Source organism: Gouania willdenowi, chromosome 4 (assembly GCF_900634775.1).
Source record: "Gouania willdenowi chromosome 4, fGouWil2.1, whole genome shotgun sequence".
In the NCBI taxonomy this organism is placed as follows: Eukaryota; Metazoa; Chordata; class Actinopteri; order Blenniiformes; family Gobiesocidae; genus Gouania; species Gouania willdenowi.
The window spans coordinates 25,891,995-25,904,354 of record NC_041047.1 but is presented as its reverse complement, the minus strand read 5'-3'; the positions used below and the strand labels follow the sequence as shown (position 1 = coordinate 25,904,354).

The window sequence follows — 12,360 nt, the reverse complement described above, 5'->3', positions numbered from 1 at the left end:
TAAGATATCTGCATGCCAGCCGACCACTGTGTTACCAGCGCCCTCTGCTGGTCCAAACAAATATGACGTAAGTCAGTGTAATCACGGTTTTTTTTTTTTTTTTAAAGTCCAATTGTTAAGGCACAAAATACATTTTCAGTTGCACTTTTAAAAGAAAAATAACTATTATGCAGTTTTGCATTGTTTATTATAGAACCAGAATTGAAATTAATAGGCTTCATTTTCATTTGTATTATTCCTTTATTTATTTCATTCAAGATTTATTTTTAGCTAAATTGCATTGTTTTGAATAGTTTATCAAGGAATTCTTTTGACAATGAAAAATAAAAGGAAAATAGTACCATATTTTCTAATTTCTAAATTTGTCTACAGTCCCATTTTGTAAAATAAATCGTGAGAGAATCGTATCGTGAACCCAGTATCATGAATCGAATCGTATCTGGAGTTGAGTGAATCATTACATCCCTACCTGTAATGTATGAATAAAATGCAGTATAGTCTTTAGAAAAATAAATATTTAAAATGATAATGAATCTAATAAAATGTATGAAACGAACCGTGTTAGCAATACGTGTTTGCTAAGGTTTTTATCTGACTGAAGATGTGCTTTTTAATAGCAAAAAGGAGACGTGGTTGGACTCAAAAACCACACTGTCAGTTCTACATTATCTATATTTTTTCCACACAATTTAACGCACAATTCTCTCCTGATCCTCCTCCAGTGAAGTCCAAGAAGCAGGTGCTGGTGCAGAAGAAGCAGGTGCAGAAGAAGCAGGACCTTCCGGCTCTACATCAGTGCCTGAAGCGTCCCCATCCTCCACCACGGCTGCCGCTTCCATCCACGAGCCCTCACAGGACGCTCCGTCCAGCCCCACAGTGGTGGTGGTGGTGGAGGCAGAAAAAGCCGCCCTAGTGTCCGCCGGCTCCGTCTGCACAAGTCAGGCTTCAGTGGATGACGAAGACGACGTGCCAATCACAGATATCTACTTTGTGAGTGAAATCACTGATACACAAACGTGCCCTTGCATATGTTACGGACAGGAAACAGCCTCCATCACACTGTCACATAGTTTCAGTCTGGGTCACTGTGCTTGTCTGAGATGTTTGATGCTGTTCTGCAGAGGCGCTGACCTGACAACATCAGATGGAAAACAGAGGCTGATGCTGGTATGGGTCCAAGTGTGTTTGCAGTGTTTGCAGTGTTTGGTGCACGACATGGAGGTTTCAGAAAACATTTTACTATGGCCTTTTTTTTCTCCTTTGTGCTGTGTTTGAACTGTGGGGTGCTTTCTGTTTACTCTTTATCAATCAACCCCATTTCATAGGAGCTAAATAAAGAGCAGTTTGACTAATTTCTTGTGTTAATTCACCTTAGACCAGGAGGGTATTGCACAAAAGTCTGATATATACATCCAGGATAAAGGAGAATGCGTGGTTAGACAAAGTCTGGTCGGCGCTATCTTAGATCAATTGGTTTGCACGTTTGCTGAGTCATGATAAAGAGACTAGGCTTAGTGGATGTTTGAGATAAGTGGGCGTTCACAGCTTTCTTAAGAACACTATGAATTTGATCACAAAGTGGGGATCACAGACTCGCAGCTTCATTTACACCTGTGAACAATTGATGCTTCTGCAGCAGGATGAAGAAATAAAAGACATGATACGGGCAAAAGTTACAGCAGCGCTGCTGAAAAGGAGAAAGAAAATGCATAAATATCCCAAACATGTAGAATTAATAAAGTGAACTTCTATCGTTACAGTAAGAGGAGGTGGAGCTGATCACTTTTCTAAATCACTGATTATTAGATTTATACTTGTTTTTTTAAGTTTATCATAGAATAGAATAACCTTTATTTATGTTACATATACGTATAGATACATTTCTAGAAAGGATCTGTCCTCTATAATTTAACCAAAAAATAAAAATAACTCCAATAATCTGTTTAATTCAAACCTCTGACAGCAATTCCACAAGCAGGAGTTATTAGTATTACAAACTAGCCAGAGGCCTGACAGAAAAGTAAATGAAATTATCAGAGTTATTGTAAAGTTAAAAAGTGAAGTCAGAATATTGTGAAACCCTTCAGATCCAACAGTACAGTATCCATTTTCTTATTTTTAGGACACACTTGAAAAAAACATCTTCTATTAGTTACAATGCAGTCATAATGAGTAAAGTCAGATTATTCTGTATCTTTTCCCAACTTTTCAGTGTTGGTGTTTTATTAATAAGAAAAATATTCATAATAAACCGTCTGCCTTCTTACTTTTACATGTTCTTTTTGTCTTTATATATAAGCTATAATAATGAAAAATATTCAAACCAAAAGTCATCGGACAAATTAAATGACTATTTATAATATTTGGATGAAGAAACGCATATAAAAACCATGGACATTATGTGAAACACTCCTTTCTCACAGCACTGACAGCAGAGCTACAGCAGGGATAACTTTATCCTGGTTGTTAACCTGCTCTGCAGCACGTTAGCTGTAGAGGCTAAATCACCATGGTTACATGTCCTGGATAAACCTGGCCAACTTTCGTTCAACCAACTTGGGGATAAGTTTATCCAGGATAGCAGTGTTTTCCAGGCTTTATCACCTATCCTGGATTTGTGCAAAACCCCCCAGAGCTGGGGGACTTTTATCACAGCAGGGGCCACAAACATATAAACACATGTTATTAGTATCAACATTTATATCAGCATTTAGGATAAGGACCGAGCTGAGCATTAATACAGATAGAACTGGGTTTGTGTTTTTTTTTTGTTTTAGCTTTGTGTATTTTCAAGTCATTTTTGTAACTTCTTGTTGTCATTTTGTATATTTTTTCTCTCATTTTATGTGTTTTTTTTATGTTGTTCATTGTGTTTTGGAGTAATTTTGTTGTCATTTTGTGTGCTTTGGAACCTTTTTGCTTGTTTTTGATGTTGTTTGTTATATTTTTTTGTCATTCTCTGTTTATCTGTTGTGGTTTTGTGTGTTGAGAGTCATTTTGTGTGTATATTTTTTTTGTCTTTGTGTATATTTCTGTATAACTTTGTCTGTATTTGTTGTTGTTTTGATGTTTTTGGAGTCATTTTGTGTCTTTACTATGGGGACTGCACAAAATTAGGTGTGTGAAATTCTTATTGAGTTTGTAAAAGCTACGCATCATATGTGATGATTGCCTTTTCAAGCCCAGCTCTTTGTGTATTGACACTGCTATACACATCCACACACTGTGTGATGTTGCATCATGGGTGAACTGGATATGAGGTCATTTCCTTTACTTTAATCTGAGTGTGTATGTTTAGTTCAATAATTCATTTTAACAGCTAAAATGAGTGAAGTGTAGGTGTGAGGTTATAGTTTACTTATACGACATGACACATTTTATTTGGTGATATTATCTAACATGACCTCGAACAAGATGCAGACAGTGAGCAATACATAAAGCTTGTGTTTGCATGTGTTGTGCACTGGACAGCGTGCCAGTCTGTTACTCCCCACAATGTCACACATGAGTAATGCTAATGACACACAGCTTACTCATTCAGATATCTCTGTTTTTTGTTAACCCACACAGCCTCAAAAATGAAAGGTTAATACTTGAGCTATGAGCAGCAGTGCTAGCAGGGTGGATGTGCTGCACACACCAAAGTGAGAGGTGGAACTATAAGCTATGACAGGAACACGCTGCAGGCAGTGTGGCCTCTCAGCGAGCTGCTCCGTTGTCTAGTACTTCACCTCTAAGAATCCAAACTGAACACAGCAAACATTCATTAAATTAATACGAATGTGTTTAAGGAATTCAGAATATTACAAAACCCTCATTATTGCTGCACTGTTTTTTTGTCAAATATTTTTATTGGCTTTTACATTGGGAAGGTACAACGCAACAATATACCAGATGTGCATCAGTGGTAACCCCACAATTGGATCAAACTTGTTACAGTAGAACACAACATAAATCCAGGGAGCATTAAAGGACAAGTCACCCTTCCCTAACGAGACAAATAATTCAATCACGGCCATTCACACCACAAACAACAAGGTGGACAAGACAATCACAAGTCAGGGGTTAAATAATTACAGTTAAAAAAAAAAAAAAAAAAAAAAAAAAAAAAAGGGGAGGGAGGGATTTTCACAACAACAAAATTAAAACAAGGAGTAAAAAGAAAATCAAATGAATAAATAAATAAATAGGACAATCAGCAACTCAGTTCATTGTGTTTCAGCTTCAATGTGCAAAGTATCTATATGTCGTAAAACAGGTCGCCAGATTTTATAAAAGACCTGTAAGGAACCGTTCAGGGAGAATCTGATTTTCTCAAGTCCCACACATCGCAAAATCTCCTGAATCCATCTATTATGTGTAGGTGGGGATGCATGCGTCCATTTGAGGAGGATGAGCCTCCTCGCAAGCAAGGTAGTGAAAGCAATAATATGTTGTGAGGTTTTAGGCCAATCAAGTGATGGGGGCAAACCAAAAAGAGCGACGAGAGGGTCAGGGTTCACTGTGCGGCTAAGGATCATTCCCAACGTGTCGAAAACGGCACGCCAAAATTCTAAAAGTTTGGGACACGACCAAAACATGTGCATGTGATCAGCTGGTCCGAGTTTACATCTGTTACAGGAGTTCGCTCTATCTGGATAAATCCTAGCTAACCTTGCATTGGTGAAGTGGCTCCTGTGCAGGATCTTGCACTGTAGGAGTTTGTGCCTAGCGCATATTGAGGATGTGTGAACGAGATTAAGGATACGGCTCCATTGTTCATCAGATATAGTTATCTGGAGATCTCGATCCCAGACAGCTCTCAGGGAATCCAGGGAGGTCGGGTTCATTCTAAAAATTGAATCATATAAGATTATTGCTGCACTGTCAAGTATTTCCCCAAGCACTAATCCAGGGGTGTCAAACTCATTTTAGTTCAGGGGCCAAATACAGGCCAGCCGCAGGTTTTAGGCAGGAAAACAAACAATAATGTGCCCAAGTTTGCACTTCCAGTTATAAATTAGTCATAAATTACGTAAAGTATCAACAATATCTAAGCCAGGGGTTCACAACTGGTCTCACCCTGGGACCCACATTTTGCCACGTTCATTAAATCGCGACCCACCCTTTTTTTTAGAATTCAGTCAACCAAACTAAGTTTTTCAAAAATAGCTGTTGAAAACACACACATATATACTGTAATCTTTTTGAAACATAAATCTACATATTTTCCTGTGCAACATGCATTTCACTGCATGCCTGTGAAAATAAAAGTTTCTTTCAAAATAAGACAAATCCAACTTGAGAGACGTTAAGTATTTATTTATTTTTGACTAGCTGTCCGCGACCCATCCAGCACAGGTCCACGACCCACTTTTGGGTCCCGACCCACCAGTTGAGAATTGCTGATCTAAGCAATACGTGACAGATGATCTTTGATTTATTTTATTTATTTTTTTGACCAATTTTTATTCAATTTGGAGAGATTTTGTGGAATAATTTGAGAAGAAATGCAGGATTTTGTTCTTTCAACAACAATTTACAACTGAATTATTTGGTCATTTACACAATGGTTCATGTTTTCTCTGTCATTTTCACTTCCTCCTGTGGGCAAATCGGATGCTCTGAAGGGCCAGATTTGGTCCCCGGGCCTTGAATTGGACACATGCGCTCTAATCTATTGATGTATTGTTTGGAGGCTGTCCAATGAAGTCAGTTTTAACTGTTAGAAAAAAGCTCTTCTAAGAACGGATTGACTCAGTGATATAGATCTACAAATATTGAGGAAGACAAAGTTATTCTTTTGTGCAAATTTTTTTAAAGGATTTTGTGTGTGTGTGTGTGTGTGTGTGTGTGTGTGGGTGTGTGTGGGTGTGGATGACGCTGTGACCTCACAGGTTTCTGGAAGCAGCTCATATCTGAATTATTCAGCCCCTATTAACAGTCTCCACATTGACTTTTTATGATTCCCTCTTATTGTCTGTCATCTCTATTCCATTGTTTTCCTTCTTTGTGTCTGTTTCCCTCTTCCCCATCTCTCTTTTTTTATTCAACTCTACACCCAGTCTCCATTTCCTCCTTCCCTGCTCCAGAGTTGGGTTCAATTACATTTTTCAATTACAAATATGTCGTTAATTATCCATGTTCAATTACAACTCAGTTATGATTACGCTGACCGGCATTTTTTCCAATTACAATTAAAATTACATATATTTCAGTTATGTTCTCGATTACTAAAGTTCAAATTCAATTACTCACAATTATCAAACCTGAAATAAATAACTGTGTCCTTGTGTTAGCTTTCTGTTAGCATCTCTTATGATAATGGCTCAGTTTTGACTCATGTCTTAAATCAGCTGTAAAATACACTAAAAATATGATATATCATTTAATTTGTTTTTCATCTCTTGGTTGCCTACTTAGGCTTCCTTATCAATGAAACAATATTGGTATTATTTTTGGTGTGGGCGCCTGAGCCTTTTGCTGTCAAAAATGATAAAATGATCAGACGTGACAGGTAGTGGGAAATCTTGATATGAAACATACTTTTCATAATTGTTAACTACATACTGTATGTGTAAGCCATAGAACTGTAGTGTGGTTCCACAGTTTTGTGTTTAATGAAATTGTAATTGATCATTTTTATAGAATTTCCATGACAATTACAATTACAAAATCAATTATCTTGACTCAATTACTAGTACAACAACATCAGCAGCATATTTTTATCCCCCGCCACAAAGTGTGAAGGGGGATATAGGTTTGAGCTCCGTCTGTCCGTGCGTCCGTCCGTCCGAGTTAAAGGGGACAGCTTTTCTCAGAAGTCGTTTACGATACGATAACCAAATTTGGTGTGTGGCTTCAGGGCATTAATACCTTGTTGGAGTTCGAAAATGAGAAGCACGCAATTATTTTTTTCTGGAGTTATTGCCCTTTTTACATTTTTTTACTCTGTTCAAGGTATATTCAAAGGGGATAGCTTTCCTCAGAAACCGTTTAAGATTGGATAACCAAATTTGGTGTGTGGCTTCAGGGCATTAATACCTTGATGGAGTTCGAAAATGAGAAGCACGTAATTATTTTTTCCAGAGTTATTGCCCTTTTTCCAGTTTTTTACTCTGTTTGAGGTATCTTCAAAGGGGACAGCTTTTCTTAGAAACTGTTTAATTTTATATTCTGATGTAATAATATTTTATTATGTATAGTACATCTAAGTTCTTAGATTTAGGACATTTAGAAAAAGGTTGTGAGTTATAATGAGAACCAATTTGGCTGGGGATGTTGATGACTATGTCTTCTTGTTTCAATTACAATTATGATTACATCACAACTGTAATTAATTATCAATTACGCAATTACAATTATAATTGACCCCAACCCTTCCCCTGCTCCATCGTATTTGACCTCTTGCTCTCCTCACTAACCTTTCCAGCCCTTCTCAGATCTCTCTATCACTTCATTATCTCCGAGCTGTGATTATCCTCATGAGTCAGAATGAAAGTGTAATTGTGGTGTTTTGTGGTAGAGGGAAAGAACAAGAAAAGCAGTGTTGGCAGCCAAAACGTGTGAAACTCCCTCACCACTGACTCATTCAGCCTCTCTGCAGAGGCCGCACGCCTTCATAACACACTTTTGCATTCTCACCTCAGCGTGCTCACTTTGCTGTTACATTCTCATATTTTTAGATCTTTCGTCATTCTTTGCCTTCGATCATCTTCTCATGTCTGTTTCTGTCATGTGTCACCTGTCACTGCTGCCGTCAGTTTCCTGACGGGAGGAGCTGGGTGGTCTCTCCTCATCCACCCAACAGGAAAAGCCCTGCCAGTCAGCCAGTAAGTGAGGAGTGAGTTAGAGGACAACTAGCTGTGTAACTAGTCCCTAATGCAGTGCTGAACTACACTCATGCTGTTTACATGTGGATGCAGGGCTGGGATTTATCAAGCAGTGTGTCGTGACTGAATAATGGCAAAACTTTCATTATACTGAGACATTGATTTATATGTATATAGTTATACTGCCAAAGTCTATGTATGTTCTTTCATATTTGTGGAAATAAAGACTGGAATGTATTAAATAAACAGGGTCGCTTTACGGTGCAGTGGTTAAAGGTTACATTTTAAAGCAGAGTCAATTTAAAAAAAAAAACAAGACTATTCACTTTTTTGCTACTTCCTGATCATGGGGGCAACTTCCTGTACTATAAACCAGGGTTGGGGTCAATTATAATTGTAATTGTAATTAAAAATATTTGTTGCTGTTCAGGTAATTGACTTTGTAATTGTAATTGTCATGTAAATTCTATAAAACCTGTCAATTACAATTTAATTAAACACAAACCTGTGGAACCATGTTACAGTTCTATGGCTTACACAGATGTAATGAACAATTATTAAAATATGATTCATATTTACCTGTCAGTTCGCTTTAGTATCATTTCATCATTTAAAAAAATAAATAAATATATATATATATGTATATATATATATATATATATATATATATATATATATATATATATATATATATATATATATACATATATATATATATATACAGTATCTAGGTGTCCACTGACAGACAAAAGGCTCAGGCATTCACAGCAAAAATATTAATACCAATAATTTCATTGATTAGGAAGCCTAACAAGGTAACCAAGAGATGAGAAACAAATGAGATGATAGATAATATTTTTAGTGTATTTTTCAGCTGATTTAAGACATTGGTATTAGTAATTGAGAACATAATTGTAATTGACTTTCAGGGGAAAATTGTAATTGGAATGTTTATTGTAATTGGGAAAAATGCGGGTCACTATAATTAAAATTGAGTTGTAATTGAACATGGATAATTAAAGACGTAATTGTAATTGAAAAGTGTAATTGACCCCAACCTTGCTATAAACGCTCATGAGATATAAATACAGAAATGCTCACACACAGATGTTCAATCCTCTACTTTTAACCAGAGTCCAGGGTATAGAAAGATGCACTAATAATCAACAATAACTTAAACTCATGTTATTGTTAGAAAGTTACTAAATAACTTAGATTTGTTTTGATATAAACAAGCGAAACTACTAAACTAAACTAAAACAATGAAGTAACGGAACGCTGTTTGTGTGTCGTCACTTCTGTAAAGTTTGTGAGGTTGTAATCCAGCGACTTTGAGTTGTCATTGTGAACTTTTTGTGGGTGGAAATCACGTCGTTGGTCTCATGGAGAACCAGGTGGTGAATGTTTTATTCAGCCGCAGTTTCCTCAGAGGTCATTTGCTCACTAAAGACTTAAACACTTCCTACTGTTGGTTTTTATTTCAATCAAAGACTGCAGACATAAATTATGGAGAATAATCTGTTTGACAGAGAATATTTCATCAGATTTGTGTAAAAATTAACCCTAAGACTACCTTCAATTTTTTTTAAATGCAATCAAGTATTTTACTGTTTAGATCAAGGGAGGAATTTTAATTTCAACATTATTGTGCCCTAGTTTGCACATGTATTAATTACCGGTACATATAAAGTATAAAAGAGAGACTGTAATCAAGCATTAAATGACCTTAAACTTAAATTCACTTACATTTCATTGATATTATGAACACTTGTTATTTAATTTAGTAAAATAATTTGAGGAAATTTGCTATATATATACTTCCTATAGGATGTCATGAGTAAATGAAAGGATAAATGTTCTTTCCCTCTCTCTCTCTCTCTCTCCTGTCAGCGTCACATCAGATCCACACAGAGACGTGTTCACACAATGATCCACTTTGTATTGGACAGGTCATTTTCTAAGAGATCTGATTGGTCAGGAGGCGGGGCTTTAGTGCTCGCTCAGATCCGAGCTAGAACAAAACCTGGTCCCGATAAGGTTAGTCGTTCAGCCTAAGTTACCATGGTGATTTAGCCCCGTAAGACGTTAGCGAGCTTTTCTAGAACAGCGCACGCCGATTAAATCCTGGAAGTTAGCGTGACAAGAGGAAATCTAGCTTCGTAGTATAGGCCCAAAATGGCACCAAAAACACACAGTAAGAGAGAAAAATACCATAAAATGACAACAAAGACACACTAAATGAGAGAAAAACAGGATCACTACAAAATGCACAAAAATAACAGAAACCAAAAGACACCAAACACACACAGTGAGAGCACACAAATGACAACAAACACACAAAATAAGAGAGAAAATAATACTGAATAATAAAAATAACAGACAAACAACAACAAAACACAGAAAATGACACACACACACAGAGTCCGTTTTGGTCCCACATCAGGTGGTAGATGATCGTAAATGATAAAAATTATAGAAATAAATCTGTTCAGGAGGCACTAAATACTGTTTCAGTCCACTCATTTACAAAATAAGATTATTTCAAATGTGTGTTATCACTCATTCATTACATCATTATGCTCTATTGTTGTTTTTACATAGAATTCTGAGTAAAACGTTGTAGTCGGACAAAGGGGGTACTGAGAACCACTGCTCTAAAGGGCCGGATTAGGCCCCTGGGCCTTGAGTTTGACACACATGTAGTTTATAGTATAAGACTTGAACATTTTGGTTGTGAAAGCCAGAGTTCTGATTCAAACAAAGTGCAAATCCATTTCTAGATTGGAGTCATATTTCACTCTCTGTCTGACACATAACTCAATCCCTTTGGCTCCACATGTAAACAGCTCATAGACTTCTTCTCGTACGCTGTGCTGCTTCTCTCACCCAAGGAGCCTGTAGCTAGCATCCAAAGCTTGGTCACACACCCTGGAGTTTAAGCGCTGCGAGAACATGAAATGCAGAAAAGCTGACTTTGCTTGTTGGAAAGGAAAAGAACATTTGTTGTAGTTTTTTTTTTTTTTTTGCTTCGCTCTGACTGAGGATGCTATTGTTAGCATCCTGGCTTTGCTCCAGTCACCCTCATCCACATATCTCCCCTTTCCCCGCTCGCAGTGTTTCCTGCTTGGCTGGTGCAGCAACTCATCCCTCAAAGCTGAGCGAGACCACCACCACCACCACCACCACCTGACACATTAACATGTTTTACAGCACCGCTCTGTTGCCCCTAAAGTTCAATGCAAAAAAACAAAAAACAAAAAAAAAAATCTCATCCGATTCTATGATGCTGAAACACTTTTATGTCAGTTCACAGAAACATTTCCTCCTTTATGCATCCCTAATCTTCATTTCCTGTCTTGTCTTTTCTCCTGTGTGTTTCTCCTGCCTGCCTCGCTGCTTGTCTCTGTGCCACTGGTCTTTCCTCTGTCCCCCTCTGCTGTGGTGGGTGTGTAAAAACAGCCTCCAGAGGACAGGACCTGGGTGTACTCCCCGCTACACTATGGCTCAGAGTCTAAGGGCCTGCCAGATGGGGATTGGGAAAGAGAGACAGTAAGTGAGAAGCATCAGATTAAAGTACAAATCAAAAGGAAGTTCACATAAAAAAAGATGGTTTTTCATCTGTAATCACAGGGAAATGATTCATTTTGGAAAAGCTTGGAACAAGAAATGTAGACAAAGCTTCTCAGGCCCCAAAGTTTACTTTAAACCCCTCCCCCCTTTACATTACAGCATCCATTTTTCACTGATAAATGAGTGGAAATGGTCACTGACTGCCTGCGTGATCATTAAGTCCACGACCAGCCATCATGTGTTCCTCCAACAACAAGCTCAAAGTGTAACATGCATGTCCATTGACTGCGTGAAGCCACTCATGCATCACCTCTAACTCATGGCTCGCGCTGCTGGATGCTCACGCTGACAAATATATGAAATAATGCAAAGTATTTCTTGAATAATTACTTTTTTTCATTTGGAAGGTTGTATATTGGATGTTAGGCAAAAGGTGATCAAATATGATCATTATTCACATGTGTGATAAATATAACCATTTCTAACTGTGAATAAAGTCAAAGTCATTATTATTATTATTATTATTATTATTATTATTATTATTATTATGCTTACACTTTGGGTAGGTAAAGGGATCCTGATGTTTCTTTTAGTTTATTAGACAACTTTCAAAATAGGTTTTCCCCATAAATACACTTTCATTTACATGTAACATATTTGTATGTATTAATAAATCAAAGCAGATAAAGTTTTATTGTTCTAAGAAATTAATTCATCAGTTTATTCTTTAAACTTTGGATGAAAATTGGATAAATTCAGCTTGGAAATGTCCAGGCAAAGGTAAATGATATATATTTAATTAGGTTAATATGACTCACTTGGTTTGATTTGTGGGTTCCACAGATGGCTTGAATATTCACTGCCTTACAGGATGCACGTTTATAAAAGAAAAACACATATAAGATTATTAATTTCACTCATTTTAGTCCAGGGTTCAAATATGAACCAGATTAATGAAAGAACAAGGGTTTTTTGTGTT

The 12,360-nt window shown here is 37.0% G+C and overlaps 1 protein-coding gene across 7 annotated transcripts in view; it reads left to right on the top strand.

The window, feature by feature from the left end:
• pip5k1ca (phosphatidylinositol-4-phosphate 5-kinase, type I, gamma a) overlaps window positions 1–12,360 on the top strand; it is a 73,721-nt gene that overhangs the window by 53,523 nt on the left and 7,838 nt on the right. For 2 of the 7 annotated variants that reach the window (XR_003673980.1, XM_028445514.1), the window contains exons 16-18: window positions 723–990; window positions 7,743–7,811; window positions 11,271–11,360. Coding sequence is in view for 5 of the 7 variants with exons in the window: in XM_028445514.1 (XP_028301315.1) it covers window positions 723–990; window positions 7,743–7,811; window positions 11,271–11,360 (427 nt within the window). In the remaining 2 variants the exon portion in view is untranslated. Of the gene's footprint in view, window positions 1–722; window positions 991–1,121; window positions 1,353–7,742; window positions 7,812–11,270; window positions 11,361–12,360 lie in introns of those variants that run through there. The other 5 variants (XR_003673981.1, XM_028445519.1, XM_028445515.1 and 2 more) reach the window with 4 other exon arrangements.